Genomic DNA, 27,236 nt, shown 5'->3' on the forward strand with positions numbered 1-27,236 from the left:
GCGGTATAAAAGCACAATTAATTAATAATAAATAAATAAATAAATAACTCTGGGAACTGTGGTTTGCTCATACCTAACCAAGAAAGGCATGAGAAGATCTAGGAGTAACTGATCAAGACTCAGGATTATCTCCAACGCTAGTCCTACTCAGAGTAGGCTCCTTGAAATTAATGGACATGACTAACTTAGGTTAATTGATTTCAATGGGCTTACTCTGAGTAAAACTTAGTCTGGTATGAGCCTTAGTCCAGCATCTAAGATGAACACTTACTTTTCTGTCTAGTTGTTGCTATATAATGTTCCTCTGTCCCAGTGACCTACTGCACCAGATACTGAAGGACACCTGCTGTTTATTCAGAACCAGCCAGGCATCAGCATTCGTACACCAGAGGTGTAATTTCAAAACTAGTATCTCCCTTGGCCCAAGGACAATTATAACTTTGCACCTTGCAGTGTCCCTGTAACCCAATAATATATAGCTCACACTTTGCATGTTTGCAGTCATGGTTTCAATCCCTGTCATCTCCAGTTAAAATATCTCTGCAGCTCTGCTGGGAAACATTTCTGCCTGAGATCCTGGAAAGACTGTCAGATAGCTGTTACATTGACCATGAGTCATCTCCTCCTCCACTCCAGCCCAAAGTGCTCTTTGTACTGGAGTTCCACAACTGGAACTCCTAATGTAACTGACTGCTTGTAAAAACAACTGTAGCCACTCCCCCACATTTTGATTGGGGATGCAGCATGGAAGGAGAGGGTCCAAATCTTTCCCCCTATGCTGTGTGTGTGTGTGTGAGGGACCCTGATCCCAATCACCCACAGAAGCTGCTACTAGCCACAGAAGGGCAGTTTATGGACACAAACATTGTAGGTTTCCCCCTCCATGGCTAATAGTTTGGTGGGGATAGCGGGGTTAAGACAGGAAATTGAAGCAGGGGAAAGGGTCAGCACAGGCTCCCTCCAAATGCCCCATGGCTGCTTTTACAAGAAGAAAATCATGTCTTTGGTGTTCCAGCCACAGAATTCCAACATAACATATAGCAGGGGTCACCAACCTTTTTGAGACCATGGGAACACTTGGAATTTTGAGAGAGTGCTGTGGGCACCACCCCCTCTGGTTGCTTCTCTCCTTTCTGCACTGTTCCAGAAAAGTATACAATATGCAAACAACTACTATGTGCCAATCACTGACAAGGGGTGGACTTAGGGGAGTGGCCAATGCTAAAGCAATTTAGACCAAAAAAAGCCCACACGTATGGATGGTTGAAAACCAGGTTTTCACAATAATCCGACCACAAACAGGACATGTACGGATCTTGAGGCCACCAACTGAATATAGAAAACACGATTTTGGGGTTAGGTATGGATGGGCCCTTAGGAACAATATGCCAGAATGGGTCAGGTGATATGTCTCAACTCTTATAAAAGCTTCTGGGTCAGGCTTGCTTTACAGCCCTGCCAGGTGAACTAGGAGGAAAAACACTCTCATTCTCCTCTCCATAGATTGGAGCAAAGTATCATCCAGACCAGACAATCTCTTTAAGGGCAACCCAAATGATCGAGGGGTTGGAGCAACACCTCTATGAAAAAAAGTTACAACATGTGAGGCTTTTTAGTATAGAGAAAAGGCAAGTAAGGGGGTATGACAGAGGTGTATAAAACTATGCATGCTGTGGGGAAAGTGGATAGAGAAACGTTTTTCTTTCTTTCTCGTAACACTTGAACACAGGGACACCCAAGGAAGCTGAATAGTTGAAAACGAAGGACAGACAAAAGAAAGAGCCTCGTCACACAGCACATTGCTAAACTATGGAATTCACTCTCTAAAGAGATAGTGATGGCCACCAACTTGCACGGTGTAAAAGAGGATCAGACAAATACATGGGGGGATGGCTTTCAATGGCTGCTATGCTCTACTTCCTCTGTTGGAGACAGTATGCCTTTGTATATGTGATGGGCGTGTAGACCGCAAGGTGTTTTGCCTGCCTGGTGCGAAGGTTGCAGATATCGCCCGTTGTTTAGATAGTTTGGTAGACAGTGCTGGGAAGGAGTCAGTGGTCGTGGTGCACGCTGGCACCAACGACATGGGGAAATGCAGCCGTGAGGTCCTGGAAGCAAAATTTAGGTTGCTAGGTAGGATGCCGAAAGCCAGGACCTCCAAGGTGGCTTTCTCTGAAATGCTACCAGTTCCACGCGCAGGACCACCCAGACAGGCCCAGCTTTGCAGTCTCAATGCATGGATGAGACGATGGTGTCGGGTGGAAGGGTTCAGATTTGTTAGGCACTGGGGAACATTTTGGGACAAGCCGGGCCTGTACAAAAGGGACGGGCTCCACTTGAACCAGAATGGAACCAGACTGCTGGCACTTAAAATTAAAAAGGTGGCAGAGCAGCTTTTAAACTGACTGAGGGGGGAAATCTGACAGGAGCTGAGGAAGGTCTGGTTCGGAATAAACCTCCCCCCTGGGATAAAAACCAAAGAAATGATGAAATTTTAAAAGGGGTAGGCCTAGAAGTAGGCATTGTGAGAGCAGGGGCACAGGATATAAATTCAGAAGAGCAAAATTACCACACGCCAAACCACAAATGCCAAAGACACTTGAAGAGAGACACTGCTTACAAGTGCCTGTACGCTAATGCTAGGAGCCTCCGAACCAAGATGGGAGAACTGGAGTGCTTGGTTTTAGAGGAGAGCATTGATATAGTGAGCATAACGGAGACCTGGTGGAATGGAGAAAACCAGTGGGATACGGTTATCCCTGGATATAAACTATATCGGAAGGACAGGGAAGGACATATTGGTGGAGGAGTCGCTCTATACGTGAAAGAAGGCATTGAATCCAGCAAGCTCGAAACCCCAAAAGAGGCAGACTCCTCCACAGAATCGTTGTGGGTGGTGATACCATGCCCCAGGAGGGACTTAATACTGGGAACAATCTATCGTCCCCCAGATCAAAATGCTCAGGGAGACCTTGAGATGAGATATGAAATTGAGGAAGCATCCAAACTAGGAAATGTGGTAGTAATGGGTGACTTCAACTACCTGGACATAGATTGGCCGCATATGTGTTCCAGTCATGACAAAGAAACAAAGTTTCTAGATATTCTAAATGACTATTCCCTAGACCAGTTGGTCATGGAACCGACCAGAGGGACGGCAACCCTGGACTTAATCCTCAGTGGGGACCGGGACCTGGTGCGAGATGTAAGTGTTGTTGAACCGATTGGGAGCAGTGACCACAGTGCTATTAAATTAAACATACATGTAACTGGCCAATTGCCAAGAAAATCCAACACGGTCACATTTGACTTCAAAAGAGGAAACTTCACAAAAATGAGGGGATTGGTAAAAAGAAAGCTGAAAAACAAAGTCCAGAGGGTCACATCACTCGAAAATGCTTGGAAGTTGTTTAAAAACACTATATTAGAAGCTCAACTGGAGTGCATACCGCAGATCAGAAAAGGTACCGCCAGAGCCAAGAAGATGCCAGCATGGTTAACGAGCAAAGTCAAGGAAGCTCTTAGAGGCAAAAAGTCTTCCTTCAGAAAATGGAAGTCTTGTCCGAATGAAGAAAATAAAAAAGAACACAAACTCTGGCAAAAGAAATGCAAGAAGACAATAAGGGATGCTAAAAAAGAATTTGAGGAGCACATTGCTAAGAACATAAAAACCAACAACAAAAAAATCTATAAATACATTCAAAGCAGAGGACCATCTAGGGAGGCGATTGGACCCTTGGATGATAAGGGAGTCAAAGGTGTACTAAAGAACAATAAGGAGATTGCAGAGAAGCTAAATGAATTCTTTGCATCTGTCTTCACAGTGGAAAATATAGGGCAGATCCCTGAACCTGAACTAACATTTGCAGGAAGGGATTCTGAGGAACTGAGACAAATAGTGGTGAGAGGAAGTTCTAGGCTTAATGGACAATATAAAAACTGACAAATCACCGGGCCCGGATGGCATCCACCCGAGAGTTCTCAAAGAACTCAAATGTGAAATTGCTGATCTGCTAACTAAAATATGTAACTTGTCCCTCGGGTCCTCCTCCGTGCCTGAGGACTGGAAAGTGGCATATGTAACGCCAATCTTCAAAAAGGGATCCAGAGGGGATCCCGGAAATTACAGGCCAGTTAGCTTAACTTCTGTCCCTGGAAAACTGGTAGAAAGTATGATTAAAGCTAGATTAACTAAGCACATAGAAGAACAAGCCTTGCTGAAGCAGAGCCAGCATGGCTTCTGCAAGGGAAAGTCCTGTCTCAGTAACCTATTAGAATTCTTTGAGAGTGTCAACAAGCATATAGATAGAGGTGATCCAGTGGACATAGTGTACTTAGACTTTCAAAACGTTTTTGACAAGGTGCCTCACCAAAGGTTTCTGAGGAAGCTTAGCAGTCATGGAATAAGAGGAGAGGTCCTCTTGTGGATAAGGAATTGGTTAAGAAGCAGAAAGCAGAGAGTAGGAATAAACAGAGAGTTCTCCCAATGGAGGGCTGTAGAAAGTGGAGTCCCTCAAGGATCGGTATTGGGACCTGTACTTTTCAACTTGTTCATTAATGACCTAGAATTAGGAGTGAGCAGTGAAGTGGCCAAGTTTGCTGACGACACTAAATTGTTCAGGGTTGTTAAAACAAAAAGGGATTGCGAAGAACTCCAAAAAGACCTCTCCAAACTGAGTGAATGGGCGGAAAAATGGCAAATGCAATTCAATATAAACAAGTGTAAAATTATGCATATTGGAGCAAACAATCTGAATTTCACATATACGCTCATGGGGTCTGAACTGGTGGTGACCGACCAGGAGAGAGACCTCGGGGTTGTAGTGGACAGCACGATGAAAATGTTGACCCAGTGTGCGGCAGCTGTGAAAAAGGCAAATTCCATGCTAGCGATAATTAGGAAAGGTATTGAAAATAAAACAGCCGATATCATAATGCCGTTGTATAAATCTATGGTGCGGCCGCATTTGGAATACTGTGTACAGTTCTGGTCGCCTCATCTCAAAAAGGATATTATAGAGTTGGAAAAGGTTCAGAAGAGGGCAACCAGAATGATCAAGGGGATGGAGCGACTCCCTTACGAGGAAAGGTTGCAGCATTTGGGGCTTTTTAGTTTAGAGAAAAGGCGGGTCAGAGGAGACATGATAGAAGTGTATAAAATTATGCATGGCATTGAGAAAGTGGATAGAGAAAAGTTCTTCTCCCTCTCTCATAATACTAGAACTCGTGGACATTCAAAGAAGCTGAATGTTGGAAGATTCAGGACAGCCAAAAGGAAGTACTTCTTTACTCAGCGCATAGTTAAACTATGGAATTTGCTCCCACAAGATGCAGTAATGGCCACCAGCTTGGATGGCTTTAAAAGAAGATTAGACATATTCATGGAGGACAGGGCTATCAATGGCTACTAGCCATGATGGCTGTGCTCTGCCACCCTAGTCAGAGGCAGCATGCTTCTGAAAACCAGTTGCCGGAAGCCTCAGGAGGGGAGAGTGTTCTTGCACTCAGGTCCTGCTTGCGGGCTTTCCCCAGGCACCTGGTTGGCCACTATGAGAACAGGATGCTGGACTAGATGGGCCACTGGCCTGATCCAGCAGGCTCTTCTTATGTTCTTATGTTCTTATGTATACCCATTGCTAGGAACTGCAAATGAGGAGAGTGCTGTTGTGCTCAGGGCCTTGTTGCAGGCTTTCCATAGGCATCTGCTTGGCCACTGTGAGAACAGGATGATGGACTGGCCTGATCCAGTAGGGCTCTTCTTATGTTCTTACAATCTGCACAGCAGCACCAAATGAAGAGGTTTCTTGGCTTCATCAGGGAAATCTTAACAGAAACAGCACTGAGCTATTTTAAGCACTGGCGTATATGAAAGTGTGGGTGTTTTATAGTCAGATGTGTCCCAGCTATAAATCTTTGCCCAGCATTCCACATCAAACAAAGTAACTGTTGGCTTCTAAGGTTTCAAACGCAGGGTAGGGACTAAGCTGTACGTACCGTCCTGACCTCCAGCCATCTGTTGGCGGCTGACAGAAACAAGTATGCAATGTTGTTTGTGTCCGTCAGTTCCAGCATATGCTGTTTAAATCTGGGTTCGTGTCTGCAAAAGACAAAGCAATTCTTACGTTAACAATTGGGTGGCTCACAATTTCAATGTTACAATAGGCAGAGTAGATGGCAGAATCCCAGGAAGTGGACTGCAGAATCAACTGTGCAGACCTACTTTCACTCACATTCATCCCTTCTTACCTTTGCTCCTCTGAGTTATCCTCTGTTTTGTTACCCTTGCCTACCTCCATTTCCTTCCCCCAACCTTATCAAAATGTACAACCTCATCCAAAACACAGAGCTGAAAGAGGAAGTGGGAAAGATTGTCACGCTTCCAACTTCCTTTTTCAGCTCTATGTACATGCTAAGGCCCTTCCTATGTACTACACAGTAATTGAAACCAGTCACGCAAAAGCCTGGGAGAATCGTTGCCTGACATCTAAACTAGAAGCATAAGCATCATTGGTCTCTCTGGGGAAGGTTTTTCCACAGGCAAGGTGCCACCACAAAACAGGCCCTATACACAGCTAATTTCTGAAGGGAGAGCCACCCACAGCAGGTCCTCTAATGAAGATATGTCAAGGATGGTTAACCTGTGACCCCCAGATGTTGTACTCCAGCTCCCATCATCCGGTCAGCACTGATGGGAATTGCTGTCCATCTGGAGGACCACGGATTCCCCTTCCCTGCTTTAAGGGAACAGATAGATCCATGCAGGAGAAGGCAGGCCTTCAGTTTGGGACAGAAGAGATGCAAAAAAAATGATCACATCTGATTGTCCTACCTGACCCTCACCATAGGTACTAATAAAATGAAAATCCATGCTCACTGCTGGTGCAGCACAGTAAGTGAGTAGAGAAGAACCCAGTAAGCACCTCTCCATTTGCACACCCTCCCTTGCCCCTCTCCTGTCCAACTACAGATGGGGGAGAAATTCAATCCAGTTTGCATTTAAAGGCAAATTTACCTAATCTGCACTTTCGAAAACAAAAACACAGCCATCCTTTAAAATTCGCACTTCTCCGAATTTTGCAATGCAGTTCTCTATCCAAATAATGTCTACAAAAGTGCTTATACTAATGTAAAGGGTGCATACAAAAATATAGATTAGTAAAATATATATTTATAGTGCATTATATTAGGGGAACTTGGTTGGCAAAAATGAATACATGAGGAGAAATCTGCACTAAAATGCTGATAAATTTTCATGAGGACTTTCTTCTAAAAAAATATTGCAAACTGATATGGAAATATGGGGAACTGAATTTAAGATTGGAAACGGTTCATTTACTTTTAAACTGTATTCCTGTTGTTTGGGATTAATGGCAGATCAACACAAGTGGATTTTGCGACTTATATTTTGAGGCTGGAAGAATAAACACCCACCATCTATTGGTGTGAGGACCTCACTGCCCTTGATACACTTGGACATATTTGTTATAAACATTAATTTCATGTGGATACTTATCTGGACATTTAGATGGCTTATACTGATTTATATGTTTAAATTATAGATATATTTATCGTTATTGTATTTTAATGTGAGCAGATGGTTTTTTTCCTCCACTTTTTTCTTTTCTCTCCCCCCTCGCTTACTTTGTTAAATTGTTACAAACAAATCAATTTAAAGAAAAGACTGGAAAAATGGAGAAACTGAGAGAAACAGAAATTGACAGATTCACCCTTCCCTACCCCGAAAATACTGTCTATTTGACAACGATAAATCACAAAAAATGTCATTGGTCCGGAACATGAGAGGAGTATGGGTTGCATGTTTCAGCCTACATTTAATAAGTGATACTATCAGACCAATGGCGCCCTTTTGATGTCTTTTTCCTTTCTGTTCTGCATGCTAGCTGACCATCGTTTAACTCGACCCAGGTGTTTGCATAACTACCAAGCCTCCCTCCCAAAAACTAGCTCAGAGAAATTTCATCATGATGCGTACGTTCCTCCATTGGCGGGAGGAAAATTCAGTCTCGCTTCAGATCAGAATGCAGCACGGCTGCTATAAGTGATGTTTAGAAGAGACTGTAAATACTGGCAGAGGTCTGACTGCATTGCATAAATGTTAGCATTGTGCTTTTTGTTCTGGTGGAAACAGATGAACAGCTCTTTGCTGGTTTATTATACACTGCAAGAATACGGTGCTTCTGGTTTGTTTTTATTTAATTTTGTTTTGCTTTTTTGCAAACCTGGGAGCCATTTAAGAACCAGGAATGGTTTTAACAAAAGCAAAGCCTGAAGAATGACCCTTCCGGTTTAAGGCATGGTGGAACTCAGAAGGGGGAAGCTATGCTCTATTTGAAAAAGCCTTATTTATTCATTCATTCATGTATTTATTACTTGTACTTATGACCTATCCTCTGTGGAAAGGTCCCACCGTAGGTTACCAAAAAAGTCACTATTAAAATAAGTATAATTTACATTAAATCATAAAATAAATTCACAAACCAACCAACCAACGACAAGATATTGAAAGAGCTCCAAAGGACAGCAGTGCAGAAAGAAGAAAGCCATTCATCCACTCGACTGAAGGCCTGGATAAAGAAGTACGTCTTCTTGACTAATTGTTAAAAAGCATACATTTTGACACGAAACCTTATCCATCTTGCCTTAAAATCCCTGGATGCCCAGCATCTTTTGGATCGTAATTAGCAGATGCTAGCAAAGCTGTACTCAGAAAGCCTTTTGCAATCTGCATTTTCATGCTGATTTATCCCTGGAGTGTCTGGATAAGGAACCAGCCATCCCAGAAACATAGTGTTATATTTAATATTGGTCTTACCCAGAGTAGATCCATTAAAATTAAGGAACCTAAGTTACCCATGGTCCTTAATTTCAATGGGTCTACTCTGATTAACATTGGATTACAACCTTTATAAATCTGATAAATAAATAACCAACCAACCAACCTTTGGCCCTACTGATGTTGTTGGGCTCCAACTCCCATAATCTATCACCATTAGTCATGCTGGCTGGGATTGATGGAAGTTGGAGTCCAACAACATCTGGAGGACACCAGGTTTTCCAGCCCTGCCATCGAGGGCATTGATAGCAAAATCCCTTGAGGCATTTAACTTGCTTTTTGTAACAGGATAATGTTGATATGGCAAACCTTCATTTCTTTTGGTTATTAATCAGGGTGGATTGTGTCTCAGGTATTGTTTTGGATATGAAAAACAAGTGATTATGTGGCCCACAACTCAACAGAGTAATGTGCATCTGTTCACATTGTCACAGTTTTAGGTTTGTATATTTTAAAAACTGGCCCTCCAGGCCTCTCTCTGTGGTCCTCTGGACTCTCCCCAGGCTATACCTCTTCTTAGCCATCCCCTTCTCCCCAGACCATACCCTTTACCAGCCTTACTTTGAGCCCTCCTCGAATGTTTTTGCCCAACTGAAATGTGTCCTTGAACTCTAATAATGGCTCTTGCTTGCCTGGAGAAGGATAAAGAGGTATATGTTGTGTGTGTAGAAACTAGTCTACTGCACAAAGGTAAACATTACATTATTTTCTCCACCCACTCTTGCCTCTGGCCCTGCCCACCACTAGCATGTGGCCCCCAGAAGATTGCCCAGTAAGGGAATTTGGCCCTCAGGCTGCAAAAGGTTCCCCACCCCTGCCTGAAAACATTTTACGTATGCACCTCAAAAACTGTGGTGTGTACGGAAGCACACAGGTTAACAAGTTTGCAAAGTGTTGTAGTGCTATAAAGAAAGAAAGAAAGAACGACTTTGTCAAATCTTGTTTCTCCAAAAGGAGTGGTTCAAAAGAACTGTATGTCTATCTATATCAAAAGCAACAATGTCTCAATTATCATACAACTTCTATCTTTTTTTGGGGGGGAAACCCAGTATTGTCTGTCTCCTGCATTGGACTGTTTCTTTTTGGCAGCCACGATTCACCCTCCCCCCCCCCGCAAACACACACAATGGAAACTCTGACACACTCAATCTGCATCTTTTCATCCCCCTCCAAGCTCTCCTTCTGCACATTCTTAGACCTTTTATCCTGTTCAGATGACGAACGAAAAGGTCACCCAAATCCCAGTCTAATTGGACTGTGCTACTTTGTGGTGAACTAGTCCAGGGAATTCATTACTGTTTGACGGGTACATAATGAACTCAGGACAAAGGGAAACAACTACCAGGTTTATCTGGTAAACCTGAGCCTTGAAATAAAGTCCTGGGATGGAAGAAAATTGTTAGCTGCTGCACGAGAGGATGGATGAAACGGAAGGATCTTAGTGGATACCGAGGCAAATTAAAGTGAGACAGGATGGAAACGTAGCATTTTTAAACAAGTATTCAGTTCAGGATCTAGCAAGCTCAAACCATCTAATAATATTGGCCAGGATCAGAGGGATTCCATAACTAAGGATGGAGGAGAAATCCAGTTTGCATTTTAATATTAAGCACCCTAATTAACAGTTCCTGAAACAATGGGGAAACTGAAACACATCTTACCAAAATTCACACTTTTCCCAGTTTTTGCAATTCAGCTCCATGTGAATCTACTTCACTTACACTTTCTAAAACATGAAATGAAATGAAGCTATCCTTTAAAAATTCGCATTTCTCCAAATTTTGCAATAAAGTTCTCTAACAGAAACATGTTTTAAAAAATGCATATATTACAGGAATGTGTGCATAAACACGCATATATTAGTGAAAATGACATACAAATATACATTGTATTGGGGAAACCACTTGCAAAAATGCGTATCTAAGGAGAAATTTGGCAAATTTTATCAGTTTTTTTTAAAAAAACTGTAGCAATGTAGAAAAATAGGAGAGGAACTAAAATTGACGGATTTGTCCATCCTTATCTACAACTTCTGCGCACCAAAGGAGACTATTTCAGGAACACAATTCCTCCACGTCACAGAGCAAACCACTTTTGAAATGGAAGTTTAAATAGCCATCATGAGGTATTTTGTCTGTGTTTGTGTGCTATTGAGAGGAAAAAGATCAAAAAGTGCATGCTCCCTACCCAAAATGCAAAAGAGAGGAAGCAGTTTATCCCCCTGTACCTCCCTAAATTTGACAGTTTGAATGTTTGGCCCAGTCTTAGCCTGAGCTAGGGGTAGCCAACATGCCACCCTCTAGATGTTGGCCACATTCACACCGTATATTTATTCAACTATTATTCCACTTTAAACAGTCATGGCTTCCCCCAAAGGAAGTATCATTTGTGAAGAGTGTTGGGAGCTGTTAGGAGACTCCTATTCCCATCATAGAGTTATAATTGCTAGAGTGGCATAACAGTCAGTCCCTCTTCCCAGTGAACTCTGGGAATGATAGCTCTATGAGGGAAAAGGGAATCTCCTAACAACCCTCAGAACCCTTCACAAACTATACTTCCCAAGATTCTTTGGGTGAAGCCATGACTGTTTAAAGTGGAATAACAGTGGAATAAATGTATGGTGTGAATGTGGTCATTGTTGGGCTACAACTCCCATCATCCCAGACCATTGGTCATAATGGCTGGGACTGATGGGAGCTGTAGTCCAACGACATCTGGAGGCACCACGCCGGCTGTGCAAAGTAACTAGTGGGATCTGCTCTTGCTTCTCTGTGTGTGTTGCCTACAGATTGCCTTCATCCCCCAACCTGGGAGAAGCCTGTACTGAAAACTTGACAACTGAACTGAGTAAGCTTGCCAGGGCCCTTTTAGACAGTTTCCAATACTAAAATAAAGGGAAGTAATTTACAAACCTGAAAGCTCTAATGGTGGTGAGGCCTTCTGCTGTCTCTGAAAAGTGGCAGAGGAGAGGTAGTTGAGTGCTGTCATCAAGTTCCTGAAGATCCCTGCCACCAAGGGGAAGAAGAGGTAAGAAGGAAATAACAGACCAGGAAAAAAGCAAACAGCAGGACATGGCAATTAATGGAAGCATTTATTCTAACCTCATTCACTTAGAGGTGGGGAACCTTTTTTCATCCTGAGGGCCACATTCCCTCATGGACAACCATCCAGGGGCCGCACACCAGTGGTGGGCATGGCTAAAGTGAGCATGGCTATATACACACTACATCCTCCATCTAAGGCAAGAAAGGGGTAATATCACAGTTCAAGGACACATTCTAGCCAGGCGAAATCACCAGGAGAGGGTCCAGAGCAGGGCCAGTGAGAGGTGCGGCCTGGGCAGAGTCCTGAGGACTGGACAGAGAGGCCTTGAGGGCCACATCTGGTTCCTTCCTGGGCCTGAGGTTCCCCACACCTGTTTTAAAACTTGCTTTTCCTAAACTGGTGGTGACTGCTAACATCAGAATCATAATGAAAAATATCAATAGCCATTAACTGACAAGATATTTGGGACAGACTCTTAAAAAAAAACCTACTTGGATGCAACTCTGAAGTATTTCTGGATGAAATAGAAGGCTATCCCCAGAGGCACAAGAGCAACTACGAACTGCGGAGTGGCATATGAAATCATCCCAATGGCAGATAGACAGAGCAAGGTAGACCGAGAGAGGGACTCCAGAGTGGATGGAATGTGCTGCACCAAAGATAATGTGCAAATGTTAGATTGGGCCAACATTCTGATCCTTACCGCTAAATGTTTATTCATTTACTATTTTATGTATTACATTTATAATTGTGCTTTTGTTCCTTCTCAGAACTCGAGGTGACATGCTTATTTATTTGTTTTGGCCATTTCTACGCTGCCTTTCAGTCAAAACTTTCAAGGTGGTGTACAGTAAAACCACAGGATTCCTACATGATCTCCCATCCAACGCTGGGCAAACTCAGATCCCTGAATCCCAGACATGGGATTTCAAAAGGCTTGGAAAGTAAAACTATCCTAAATTTTTGTTTGCATGCATTTTTTCTATCTTCATTATTCTCCTTTTCTTCTTTGAATTTCTGATGGTGAGCCCCACTGAAATTGGCTGCAGCAAGGAATTCCCCATTGGGAACCCCCTAGTGCAGCTGAAGGGGCTTGCTGTCAGTGCAGATCAGCTGACTGATACTGTCCTTGAGCCATACTTTGAATCCAAACCTTACCTGCAAAGTGACTCCAAAAAGGGATTGCTCTATCAGCTTGCTAGCCAATCAACAGTTATATTGAACCCCTGGGAACTCTGGCAGGTGGACAGAGCCACTGACCTGTCAATCACTTGATTCATTATGATGTCAGGCCTCATGCACCTGTCAAAACTAGCCCACAGTGATGGGGGAAATGAGGGATCTGGTCCACTGGCTGGATCCTGGTCCCCACCCGTTATATTCTGAAAAAAGACTAGACCAATGAGCTTACCTGATCAATAATATTTGTATCAGCAGAAAAGCGGTTGAGAATCAGCCCCAGAGGTGTTGTGTCAAAGAATCTATTAGAGGACAAAAAATATAAATAAAAAGTTTTATAGAAAAGAATGCTGCTATTGTTTGGCCTCCTGAATTATGTCCAGTTAAAGCAGTAAGATGGGGCTGTAGCTGCAGGGCCCATACACCTTAACATGAAAACCATCATGGCAGCTTTGAGGCCAAAGAAGTCAGTGGCCTGATTTTCACTGCACTGCAGCGCCACCCAAATAGTGGCCAGCGAGGGTACTGCAGCTCATCAGCTCATCAGATGTCTTGAGGAGCCAATAGGAGCCTGTCTGTCTCTATATAAAACTACTGCCACAGGTGCGGTTCCTCAGTCTGAACTTGGGTTGTCAGTTCTCAGGATGTGACCTGAAATTTCAGGGTTTTGGCCTTCTTTTCTGGAACTCCAAGAGAAGGAGTAAAATCTCAAGCTGAGAGGTCATTACCAAGGAGGTAGACTATTTTGTGCTTGATTTGAAAGTTTCTGGTAACATTCACTTTGCCCCCCATCCATTAAGTCCCAGTGTGATGGATCAAGCAAAGCCGAGTCCCCCTCCCATCAATCTGCCTAGTGTCATTCTCTGGTATCATCTGGCGTCAGAAGCCTTTGCCCCATCCCATCAGGCCCCAAATCCCGGTTGCTGCTAAGAGCCATCCCTTCATTTCCAGGCTGCATTTCCTGCAACTCAGATTTTGATTCTCTGGAGATCTGATAACCCTTGGCTCACTGTGCGTCCTAAAGGCGATTAGGGAACTGAGACTCATTTCATTTTCACTGTACCTGATTGGTCCAAGGATGATCTTGTTAAGGAGGTCATGGTGAAGGTTCTTAGCTGCTGTTAGGCCCATCCATTCCACGGTCAGAGAAGTGACCAGGCAAAGGACAATTCCTGCACCGCTAAGGATGCTGAATACGACAACATAGCAAGTCTATTAAAAACAAGGGTAGGGAGAGGACATATTTCTCATCCTGGGAAGGAATATAATTTTCCTTTGATTACGAAACACCCTCAAGGACATGCTTATATCTGCAGTGCAGACCAGCTGGTGGGTCATAGTTCCAAAAGACTTTAGTACTCTGTGCACTTCCTATTCAAATTAATTGAATGCTTTTATAGCACTTTGGGAGGGAAAGAATGAAGTTTCCTGATCTCTTGTGTGTACCTGTGGGAGTACTGCTGAGATACAAAACTGGATTACAATAAGAAAATAAGAACAGCCTGCTGGATCAGGCCAGTGGCCCATCTAGTCCATCATCCTGTTCTCACAGTGGCCAACCAGTTGCCCATGGGAAGCCCACAAGCAGGACCTGAGCACAAGAGTACTCTCTCCTCCTGCAGTTCCCAGCAACTGGTATTTGGAAGCATACTGCCTCTGACTCAGGAGGCAAGGCATAGTCATCAAGGCTAGCAGCCACTGATAGTAGCCTTATCTTCCGTGAATTTGTCTAAACCTCTTTCAAAGAGCCATCACTGCCTCTTGTGGGAGTATTTTCTTTTGACTCTCCCAAATCTTCCAACATTAAGCTTCATTGGATGTCCACGAGTTCTAGTGTTTTGAGAAAGGGAGAAAAACTTTTCTCTATCCACTTTCTCCACGCCATGCATAATTTTATACACTTCTATCATGTCGCCTCTGACTTGCCTTTTCTCTAAACTAAAAAGCCCCAAATGTTGCAACCCCTTCTCATAGGGGAGTCACTCCATCCCCTTGATCATTTTGGTTGCATTGAAATTAGTTTAGAAGGAATGTCTCTAAACAGTGGGATGACCCAGGGGCAAAGCAAGTCTAACATGCCAGTTCCAGCAGTGAACCAAAGGTGAATCTCTTTACTTCAGGGATTGGGAACCTAAGGAGTGGGGGCCAAATGCAGTCTTAAGGCCTCTCTGCTGGGCCCTCAGAACTCTCCCCAGGCCATACCCCTTCTCTCTAGACCATGCCGATAACCAGCCCTAGTTTGCAGCCTCCTTGAGTGCTTATGCCTGGCTGGAATGTCTCTTTGAATTCTGATAATGGATGGAGGATAGAGAGGGATGTACGAGTGTGTGTAGTAGGGATGGAGGAGAAATTCAGTTCAGTTTGCATTTAAAGTTGAATTTATCAAATTTGCACTTTCAGAAACAACATGAGAGCTGAAACACAGCCATACTTCAAAATTCACATTTATCTGAATTTTGCAATGCAGTTCTCCAACTAAGCAATGTTTGCAAAAATGCATATAGTAGGGGCAGAGCTTGGAAAAGTTACTTTTTTGAACTACAACTCCCACCAGCCCAATCCAGTGGCCATGCTGGCTGGGGCTGATGGGAGTTGTAGTTTAAAAAAGTAACTTTTCCAAGCTCTGATTAGGGGCTAGTGCGCATAATATGAATGTAATAGTGAAAAATAGCACACAAAATGCATTTTATTGCTTGCAAAAATGTGTACATTAGACAAAGCTTCATATAAAAATGTGTTTAGCAGGAAAAAGTCTCGCTAAAATGCTTGAGAATTTCATTCAGGATTTTTTTTTAAAAAAAATGCAAAGTGCTGCAGAAATGTGGAGAACTGAATTTAAGGTTGGAAAAATGAGAGACTAAGAGGACCAAAATTAACAGATCCTTCCATCGCTAGCATAGAAACAAACCTACTGTACCAAGGTAAAATTCACATTTGTTGCTCCACCCACTTTTGACTTGGCCCTGCCCACCATTGGCATGTCAGGTTGCCTGGAAGGGAATGTAGCCCTTGACTGGAAAAGGTTCCCCTTCCCTGTTTGACTTACTCCCATATAAGGAAAGAATTCCTATTTTGGGAAGACATAGAGGTCAGCATCACACCACTGAGGTCAGCATTGGATTAGGAGCAAAACTTACTCTCTGCTTCTGAGTTGTCTGATCCCCACAGAGAGAGACCCCATGGAGACCCACTTAGAGGCTGTGGGGTGATATTTTTTCTCACAGGGTGCCCCAGGCCCAGCATTGTTCCAGGGCATTCTGGGCGAAATTGTGGTCCCCACTTATTTGTAGCTGCTGGCATCGGGAAAAACTCTGCTTCCAGCCACTGAGAAGACCTCTTGTCTTTAATGTTGCCACTGCTGCCTGTGGTTGCAGCAACAATTTACATTAAAATAAAGGGGCTACCCCAATGGCAAGCTTCCCCCTCCTTGAAATAACCCTAAATTTGGTAGACCTCTTTCCGCTTCATCTCCCCAAATCTGAACTGAAACCTTTCTGTGAACCTTCAGCTCAGTCTTCAAAAAACCCCATTAGCTTACACACAGCATTTGACAGATGTCTTTGATAAGCAGGAAGGGGAGTTCCTTTTGGTGCATTCCCTGGGATTTTTTAAGTTACACAAGTCCTAAAGTTGAACAGCCCCTTCAATGGCTGGGATTGGCATAATTTAAGACCATCTTTCCTATATGATCCCAGCAGATATAGCTCACAGTTCCATCACTGTGGCAGCTAGGACCAGGTCCTTTATGGCAATTGCTTCCTAAATATGTTGGAAAAGCTACATCTTTACTGGGGTTCCAGAAAGGGTGTAATATATTTCTTTTTCAGTGGGTATTTGGAAGCTTTGATTTGTTTGTAGCTATTATTTGTAGCTGGGTTTATTTTCAATTGCCACCGCATGTTTTAAGAGGTTTTATCATTGCTGTTTACAGTAGGGCCCCACTCATACAGTGGGTTACGTTCCGGACCCCCACCGTAAAGCAAAAACCGCTGAAAAGCGAATGGTGCGCAGCATCCGAAAACCGCCATAAAAGCAGAACAAGCGCTGTATGAGTGGGGCTTTAGTCTAATTGCGTCTAATTGAGACTGCCACATTAGCAAAGCGTCATAAAGCGGGGCCCTACTGTATTTAGGAAGCTGACCTATCCTGAGTGTGACCATTGGTCCATCTTGTTCAGCATTGCCTACACTGGCTGGAAGTGGCTCTCCAGGGTTTCAGACAGAGGCATTCCCAGCCCTACCTGGAGATGTTGAGGATTGAATCTGGAACTTTCTGTATGTAAGGCAGATGCTCCAACGAGCTACAGTTTATTTGCTGTTAACTGCTTTAACCTTTGCACTTTGGCCTACCTTACTGGCAGGCTGTTCTGTGGAACACAAGGCCTGCTTGTTGTTGGCCATCGATGTCCACTGTGCCAGCCAATAATCAATTGCAACAATGACCGAGTGCTTCACGAGTTTAGAGAAGATCATCAGGAAGAGTAAGAGAAACCCTCCTGAGGTGAGATACAGCCAGCAGGTCTTCCACGGCATCTTTGTTCTCAGTCGCATTACCGTCAACATGTCATCATCTTCTTCTTCTTCCTCTTCTTCCTCTGCTAGGTCATAAATTTAACTTCATCATATATGTATGTATATATCAGGTGCAAGTAAAGATGGAGGACAATTTTGTTTGGTCCATGTTTTTAAGCGAACCAACCTTAGGTCACACCCACACCATACATTTAGAGCACATTTAGTCAAGCACGTGGCTTCCCCCAAAGAATCCTGGGAGCTGTAGTTTGTAAAGGGTGCTGGGAACTGTAGCTCTGTGAGGGGTTAACTTCAGTTCCCAGGATTCTTTAGAGGAAGCCATGTGCTTAAAATGTATGGTGTGGATGCGTGTCGCACCTCCTGATACTAAATGGATGGGAATGTAATTATCCTTCGGATTTTGCAGTTCTCTGAATGTTATTATACAGACCTCTGCTCAAAAAAGTACCAAAATGTATAATATGTGTAATGTGTCAATATATTACACACAGCCAATGTGACGTAATGGTCAGAGTGTTGGACTAGGGCTTGGAAGTCCAGGGTTCGAATCCCCACTCAGCCATGAAGCTCACTGGGTGACGTCAGCCTAACCTGGCGCCAGGCAAAAACATTTCTCTTCTCCCAGACATTCGTCTCTTAATTTTTTGGAGGGCTTTTGAAGTTGTAGCCTCTTTTAGGGGGTGGGTTGTTCCATCATCTTATCCATGTATTGTGTGTTTTTTAAAAACTTTTTATTTGTGTTAGTTTTATATTGGTTTTAATCTTTATATTGCATGTTTTGAGTTCATTTTTATACAGAAAAGCAACATACTACTACTACTGCTACTACTACTAATAATAAATTTTAAGAATGGAGAGGGGGAGAGTCATGTACATCGCTTTGAGCTCCTTGGAGGAAAATGGTATATAAATACAGTAAATAAATAAATAAGGTTAAAATACATTTAGAAATGCACACATTGAGATGAAATAAATATTTAAATAGGTATTTCAATACAAATGTTTGTACTATTTGTTTACAATCACAGAATAATACCTAAAGGGGGCAGAACAGACTTATGAATGAAATTGACATGGGCCAGGAATATTCATGGGATCTTTCCATTCCTAGTTGCAAGTGACTAACATGACAAGGATTACCCCTGTATCTGCTTAGACAGACACAAATATGCTGAGCGTCTGAGGGTTGGTTCACACATATGCATTCATCACTTGAAGACTGCAACATCCAGTGATGTGTGAATGAGTTATACCATACCACAGAGAGCCCTTCCTATCACTTTCAACTCAATGGCTTTTCAATGGAGTCAGTTCACACATTCAGCTGCCATCAACACATGCATGTACGTATATAAGTGTGTGTACAGAAACCTGAGACTTTTGCATGACTGGAATGTAGTCTCCAATAGAAAGATATATGTCACACCTGTTGTTCCACCCACTTTTGCCTCTGGCCCGCTCACCACTTGTATGCGGCCCCCAGAATGCTGCCCATGAGGAAGTGTGGCCCTCAGTCTGAAAAAGGTTCCCTGCTGAGGTACAACAATCCTTCCCACAGTATAACTTGAATTAAGGCACTGGCTTGCTTGAGAGTTCCCTTGAACAAAAACCGACCATGTGCCTATGTGTGAGAGAAAGGTGGATACATAGTCATCAACAGAGCTTGGAAAAGTTACTTTTTTGAACTACAATTCCCATCAGCCCCAGCCAGCATGGTGCTGGCTGGGGCTGATGGGAGTTGTAGTTCAAAAAAGTAACTTTTCCAAGCTCTGGTCATCAACTGGTCACACAGAGCATGGTCATAACAGACTGCTGCTTCCACCATTTTGTCACACCACAATCAGTGTAGCCAGCCATCAGGTCCCTCCTGAGTAGGCTACTAGTGCACAAAGTGTGTATGAAGAAGGCATATAGACTGAGATGTACTCAATGGCTGCTACACAGATGTGGATGCCCACCTGGAGATGCACCAAAGCCTAAGCATAATTTTTAAAGCCCTGGAGGACATCTACGTTGGCTGGTGTTTTCATAGAAACATAGGAAATTGCTTTATACCAAGTCAGACTATTGGTCCATCTAGCTTAGCATCGCCTACAATGACTGGCGATTCCCCAGGATTTCAGACAGGATTCTCTCTCTAACCGGAGATTCTTGTGATTGAATCTGGGGTCTCCTGCAAACAAAGCAGCTGCCCTACCTCTGAGCTGCTACCATCCCTCCTTTCAGCATTACATGAAGCTGCTAACCCCTTCAACTCCCTGTTCACCATGCTCTATATACGTTATATATATTAAGGCCTTTGCACACAAAAATGCAAATATTGGTCCCAATTTTCAGATGAGGGTTCCTGGCTGCCACTGCCAATCCTCTGATTGGAATTCTTGTTATTCCATCACTGAGGGAAGCTTGAGATGTTTTAGCTCAGAATAAGACCTTCTCGGTGGCACCCTGACTGTGGAATGCTCTTCCCCTTGAGGAAGGGCTGTAACTCAGTGATAGATGCTTTGCATGCAGAAGGTCCCAAGTTCAATCCCCGGCATCTCCAGGTAAGGTTCAGAATGTTCCCTGCCTGAAAGCCTGGTGAGCTGCTGCCGGTCAGTGAAGACAATACTAAACAAGATGGACCAACAGCCTGAGTCAGTATAAGGCAGCTTCCTATGTTCCTATGAGGTGTGCACCTTTTGGCACCAGCAGAAGCCCCATCTCTTCCTCCAGGCCTTTCAGTGAAGATGAGGGTTAGGATATTGAGCCACCCGACACTGTTATATGAAGCAGATTGAGTGTATTCAGGTTAAGATGGTTTTATTGACTGATTTTATTATGAAGTTTATGTATTGCTTTTATCAGAATGTGATTCACCCTGAGATGAAGGGTGGGATATAAAGTTTGATAAAACAATAATAAAACTCAGCATTTTGTCCCATCCAGACTTAGCTTGCAGGGTTGGTGGCTACTATTACGAGGCAGAATTCATGTACTGAATTTGAAGGAAGAGAGATAAGAGTGTCCCATTTTAAAGTAAGAGTGTGTTGGGACTACTTTTGACATTCCTAGCAGGAGCAGGCAACACCTGAGTGCTTTCATATATCTGGAAGTGCATTGTATATTCTTATTCATTCATTCAATTATAATAATTTTCTTTCTTTTTCAGCAAAGGAAAAGTAAATAAGGGCAATGTTTCTCATTACCTTCATCCTCATCTTCCAGCTGTGCTTTAGATTCTCTTGGGTACATAGCTCTTCGGAGAGTCTTCCTTTCCAGAGTAGTTTGGTCAGCTTCCATATCCTATCATCAAGATTTTAAAATGGAAACACAGGGGAAAATGGTGAGGGGTAGGTGCCCCCCCCAAAGGAGCAAAGAGATAATGAATTCCATGAAGGAAAGGAATGAGGAATGCTGTGTATTCCAAGAAGACTATGAACAGCTGTGCTACTTTGCAACTCTGGTGCTAGTGCACATTTGGCTGGATATTTGTAGGCTCCCATTTGCTGGGACCATTCATGAAATGAGGTAACTGAGAGTGGACACAACACTACAACAGGTAATCTACTGAGAAGGCCCATGATGAATTCCTACACTAAAATTCTGGGTAGGTATGTTTTCATGTATGAAGCAAGCATGAATCCCAAGGTTCTGTGGCAAAACGGAAAGCACTCTTGCTCTCCTTATGGACAGATCATCTTGTGTCTTAGTATGACGCATAAAATCTGGATCAATGGCTTGACTTAGACTGCGGCCCTGCTGTTTGCATTACCTTTTCTAATTCCTGGTCCTGCCGATTCATCAGTGTTTTCCAGTGTTCAAAGAGCTCAACATCTTTAGTTTGGATGTCCTTCAGCGTCCCTTCTCTAAGCACAGTTCCATCCTTCATGGCAATGATCTAAGGAGGAGGAAAACTATGCGAGTGTTTCCATAACAAAACAAAGTTGTTGGGAAAAGGCTATAAGCTGTGCATGCAGAAGGTGCAAGGGTCAATTCCCGGCATCTCCAGGGAGGCCTGGAAGAGACTCCTATCTGAAACCCTGGAGAGTTGCTGTCAGTCAGTGTAGATTGCTCTTCTTCAAACTTGGGTCTCCAGATATTGTTGGATTACAACTCCCATCATCCTTGGCCATTGTAGTCCAAGAACATCTGGGGACCCCAAGTTGAAGAACAGTGGTGTATATCACTGTTCTTCAACCTTAGGTCCCCAGATGTTTCTGCACTACAACTTCCATCAACTGTGACCACTGGCTAAGCTGGCAGTGGATGATGGGAGTTGTAGTCCAACAACATCTGGGGACCCAACGTTGAAGAACAGTGGTGTATGATACTGAGCTAGGTGGGCCAATGGTCTGACTCAGGATATAAGGCAGATTTGTAGGTTCCTATGTTCCAAAATTATGCGCCGCTTTGGAAATTTGACACCACTAGGGATGGATTGTAAATTTTAGTTTCTCTCAATTTCTCATTATTTCAATCTTAAGTTCAGTTCTCCACATTTCCGCATCATTGTGATTTTTAAAAAAAGACTTCATGCAAATGTGATAGCATTTTAGTGCACATTTCTCCTGATTTAAGAACATAAGAACATAAGAAGAGCCTGCTGGATCAGGCCAGTGGCCCATCTAGTCCAGCATCCTGTTCTCACAGTGGCCAACCAGATCTATGCTTTTGTGTATGCAATTTCCCCCAATATAAATATTTTTGCAAGTAATTTCCCCTAATATAATGCATTTTTGTATGTGTTTTCACTAATATATTGTTATGGGTTTGGGGGTTGAGAGGGAGGACTTCTATGAGTCCCTTTCCAGCCTCTGATTTGGAACCCTGTGCCTGGAGGTGGGCTCTGCAGCAGAGAAGCTTGCTCTGCTGGTCAGATGAGTCTCTTTTGTTAGTCTAGTAGAGTGGCTAGGTGAGTTAATGGGTCTGTCAAGTGCCTATTAACTGGCGAACGAGCCAGGGAGATCCTATTGTTACTGAAACTCTTCAAGAGAGCCCCTCCCCTTCCTGAGGCCAAGGAGAGGCTTGTGTTTTGAGTGGAGTTGGAGGAAAGGTTGGGAATTGGAGGCAGGCAGAGAGGCTGGCTCTCTGCACCATGGCTTTAGAGTGCCTCCTGTAAGCCTGATGGAAAATGCAAGATCTATTGGACTGCTGATGCTTTGAACCCCTCCATCTTAAACTCAGGTTGAAACGTGTGTAAATAAATAAGCTCAGGTTGAAATGCACATAAATAAATAAACCATATTTTGTAAAGACACCACAGTCTCCGCTGACCTTCTTTACAAGGAAACAAACCCGGGGTAAGCACAGAGACCTCTGGAGATCTCTCACTGCTCTGAGATTGTGGTGGCGCACAACAATATGCATTTTATCCACACTTTCCCATAATATACACATTTTTGGTTGCAGAACTGCATTGCAAAATTTGGAGATGTGTGAATATCGAAGGACAGCTGACTTTCAGCTTGTGTATTGTTTCAGGAAGAGTGAATTAGCTAAGTCTGCACTTTAACTCAATTTTTTCACTTTCCCTAGAAAACACATATAATTTGGTCCATCAGTGTGCTTCCCATTACCCACATACAGAGCTTTAGCACAAAATGAAGCATACAGGAAGCATCATCTGGAAAACAAATTGCGTGTTGTATTGCATGCTTTCCGCCATCTGGGTTGTGCTATCAGTGCTGACCTTGATGACCCTAAAATTGCTCTGTGATTCCAGACTACAGGAGACTAGCCTGGTCTGTTCATGGGTTACGTGCAGTCTGTGGGGACTGGATAATGCTAAATCAGCACGCTAGAGCCCTGAGATGACATGCCCTAAAGCCAACATCATTTTTGCTCAATGGATGGTCTTGTTCCGTTATCTGGCCAGCACAGAAGAGGCTCTTTTTAACCCCTAAACCTTTAACTGAAGAATGAATTCCAATGTCACATCTACACAAAACTGATAAAGTAGTATTAAAACAGCCATGGCTTCACTCAAATAATTCTGTGAACTGCAGTTTGTTAAGGGTGCTGGGAGATGTTAGGAGACCCCCCATTCACTCCACAGAGCTACAATTACCAGAGTGGTTTAGAAATCAACCCCTCTCCTCTCTTCTCTTCTGGAACTTAACAAACTACAGGCCCCAAGATTCTTTGAAGGGAGCCATAACTGTTTAAAGTGGTGTAATAGTGTTTTAAATGTATGGTGCAGATGTGGCCCAATTATCAGACATGCATTCTATTTCTCTATTTGCATATCACATTGCCACAACCATATAGTATCATCCACAACAGAGGGATGGCACAATGGAAACCAGACATGTATGAATCTATTTGTTCCCAATTATTTAGGCAAAATGTTTGCTACCGTGTTGTTTTTGAAGTTGACTTACAACTCAGCTATCTGCACTTGTGCAGTCAGCCATTCACATGAATGGCGGTATCACAGGGTAGTATTTGTGGAGGATTATACAGCTACTTCTGTAAGCAAGAAGAAATGAAAATGCAGGAAGGGGGGGAAGTGAATATCGGCTTTTCATCTAAAAAAATGCCTGGGTGTTTGTGAGCCTCCCCTTCAAATATTTGCCAATCCTCAACGGCATTTACAAGTCACTGAAAGAGAATGTTACTAGAATAATGCAGCCTCCTATGCAAGCCAAGAGGGAAACATCTCTGGTGGTCTCCATTGAAAAGCAGTAAAGGAAAGTGATGTTGGGGGCAAACGTTCACTCTCCTGAGGGAAGCCTTGGGGCAAGAGGCTCCCCCTGAGAGAAGCCAGCTTTTGTCTGCAGCAGCTGTTTTCCCAGCTGCAACCCCTCAAGGCAGTGCCCAACAAAGGCTAATGGGGAAAAGGTGCCCCTGTCCATTTGCACAGGGCTTGTGATATGAGCAGAAATAGAGGCAGGCTGCTTTAGGAGGGCTATGCCCACGATGCATCTGCTCAAACAATTAAAGGAGCAGTCCCCTCAAAGTCAAGAACCCTTGCTTGGAATTCTCATCCTATTTCTCTGCAGGGATCCCTTTTCATGGCTATGTCGACACATTATGTGATGTTCCACAATGACCCACATCCAGCATCAAGTGAATATAATGTCACTCATGCAGGTGACCAAATGAGCAAGCTAGTGTTTGGAATGAGCATAGTTCATAGAACTAGTTCAAAAATTATGGAATGATCTATTGGATGAGGTGCGCCTGGCGCCAACACTGTTATCTTTTCGGCACCAGTTCAAGACTTTCCTCTTCTCCCAGGCATTTTAGCATGTGTTTTTAAATTGTTTCTGAATTTTTTGGATTGTGTTTTTGAATTGTTTTTTGTGTTTTAAAATTTGTATATTTGTTTTTAATGTTTTTAATTGCTGTAAACCACCCAGAGAGCTTCAGCTATGGGGCAGTATATAAATGTAATAAATAAATAAATAATTTTTTTTTAATTGCCAAACTGCCCCTGAAAAGAGTCTCCAACAATTGCCATGTGAACTAAAGGTGAATTAAATCCATTTGGGGGTAGAAGTTTGAATGATTTCTAGCTCTCCTTCACATTCATTCCGCCCCTCCCCCAGCAGGAGGCTTGGATGCTTAGCTAACCAGAGAGATATATGATAGGAGAAAATTAGAATAGTAATAGAATGAATGAGTTGAGAGAAATTATTTTGTCATTTTTGAAACATTAGGGCAGGGGTGGGGAACTGGTGGCCCTCCAGATGTTGTTGGACTCCAACTTCCATCAGTCCCAGCCATCATGGCCAGAGTCAGGGTGATGGGAGGGCCACCGGTTCCCCATCTCTGCATGATGACTTGGATCCATTCAGTGAAATGAGCTGTCAGAAGGGCGAGGACCATTGGGAGCTGCTTTGTACTGAGTCAGACCATTCACCCATCTAAGCAGATTGTCATTCAATGCACAATTACATTACCAAATGAACTGCCACAAAATGTGATGATAGCCACAATTTTAGATGCATTTGAAAGAGGTCAGCAAATTCAGACAAAGCAAGTCTATCCTTAGCTATGCAATAGGAGAGGGACAGATGATTTGCTCTTGAACATGAAGGTTCTACTTTGGATTACTAGATGCTGGGAACAAACAACTAAATAGGAGATGCCTGTCCCCATCATGTGCTGTTTGAAAGATTCACATGGAAAACTTGGATGATGTCAGAGTGCAAACTAGAAGTGGTCCTCTTTGGTCTGATCCAGTAAGACAATTCTAGAATGGTTAAAAAACAACATGTCCCCATTGCTTACCCAATCTGCATGTGGCAGGTACTGCAACTTATGAGTCACTAATACGAGGGTCCTTTTGTCATCCCTAAGGAACTTCAGGATACCTTCTTGCATCAGGTGATCACTCAGGTGAATGTCCAAGGCAGAAAATGGGTCATCCTGAAATTGAATATATGAAGAAAGAGCATGATGAAGTAGGTTCATACATTTCTAACAATTAGAATCTCATGAAAGAAATGTTGTTGTTATGTGCCTTCAAGTTGATTACGACTTATGGCGACCCTATGAATCAGTGACCTCCAAGAGCATCTGTCGCGAACCGCCCTGTTGAGATCTTCAGGTTTCTGTGGTCAGAGACTTCTGCTTGTTATGGTTATGGGGAGGCAGCGATTGCGTCTATGTCCTTTATATTGTTTGCAACCAAGTCACAAATGATGAACCTTTCAATGTCATCTGAGAAAGGCTAAATCTCCTGAGAAAGGCTCCTGCTCATTCATTAGTCTGTCCTACAATGAAGGTAAGATGTGGCCCTGGATAATCCCACACTGACATGGCATCTGTGACTTTGGTACAGGAAGCATAGCCAAGTTGGTGGGCAACCACTAACAACTAGCCTTCCCCAGCCGGTTCCCCTCCATATGTTCTGGGCTACATCTCCCATCAGCCCTAGCCAGCATGCCCATGCTCTCATCAGCCCCAGCATTAGATGACTGAATGTTAAAAAATACACATGACCCAGAGTTAACTTTTCTTGTAATTTGCAGTTTGGGGGGCAATTGTTTTAAACAGAGGACCAGAGATATTTTTTATTCTAAAAGTCACCTCCACCTGCTTTTCTCATCATAAGGAAAAGGCTACAAGCAGTAGCAGGTGGCGTGATGGGATGGCAGCACTAACTGGACCTCCCAACAGCTGTGTCACTGCTGCTTGCCAGAAGGGGGAGGCAGCAGGGAAGTTAGCATGGGGCAAATGCACCAGCAAGAGCACAGTATTGGCTCTGGTGGTGAGTTTTCAAAGTGCCAACCTCCCTGTTGCCTTATCCCTCCCAGTAAGCAGCAGCGACTCAGCTATTGGGAGGTTAGGTAAGTGCTGCCGTCGCACAGTGCCACACACTCCTGGCTATAGGTACCCATCTCTTTTCCTTTACTTATGGAAATCAGCTTGGAAGGGCCCATTTTGACTGGGAAAAGAAGTCTGTCCTGCCCACGTGCCCACCTACCTACAGTTTCCCATGGCTGTTTGAGGGTTTTAAAAATGAAGAGGGAAACCTATGCGCAATTGCACGTTGCATGCAGCTTCAATCTGGGGCTAAGAAAGAGAGACTGGCTGAAAACAACCCAATGACTTCATGGCTCAACTGAAATTTGAACCAGGGGTTTGTAAGTTCATAGGTTATGAGGTTAATGACCATGTTACAGTAGCTTCACTTG

General features: G+C 43.4%; 1 protein-coding gene across 7 annotated transcripts in view; it reads right to left on the reverse strand.

Annotated features, from left to right (window-relative positions):
• Positions 1–27,236, reverse strand: part of ABCC9 (ATP binding cassette subfamily C member 9) — a 116,328-nt gene that overhangs the window by 20,258 nt on the left and 68,834 nt on the right. For 4 of the 7 annotated variants that reach the window (XM_061638378.1, XM_061638374.1, XM_061638380.1 and 1 more), the window contains 9 exons: positions 25,828–25,965; positions 21,365–21,490; positions 20,799–20,895; positions 17,428–17,672; positions 14,142–14,290; positions 13,311–13,380; positions 12,391–12,548; positions 11,767–11,859; positions 5,995–6,097 (listed from right to left, as the gene is read on the reverse strand). In XM_061638378.1, the coding sequence (XP_061494362.1) occupies positions 5,995–6,097; positions 11,767–11,859; positions 12,391–12,548; positions 13,311–13,380; positions 14,142–14,290; positions 17,428–17,672; positions 20,799–20,895; positions 21,365–21,490; positions 25,828–25,965 (1,179 nt within the window). Of the gene's footprint in view, positions 1–5,994; positions 6,098–11,766; positions 11,860–12,390; positions 12,549–13,310; positions 13,381–14,141; positions 14,291–17,427; positions 17,676–20,798; positions 20,896–21,364; positions 21,491–25,827; positions 25,966–27,236 lie in introns of all 7 variants that reach the window. The other 3 variants (XM_061638377.1, XM_061638373.1, XM_061638375.1) reach the window with 1 other exon arrangement.

The sequence above is a fragment of the Rhineura floridana genome, chromosome 8, assembly GCF_030035675.1.
Source record: "Rhineura floridana isolate rRhiFlo1 chromosome 8, rRhiFlo1.hap2, whole genome shotgun sequence".
In the NCBI taxonomy this organism is placed as follows: Eukaryota; Metazoa; Chordata; class Lepidosauria; order Squamata; family Rhineuridae; genus Rhineura; species Rhineura floridana.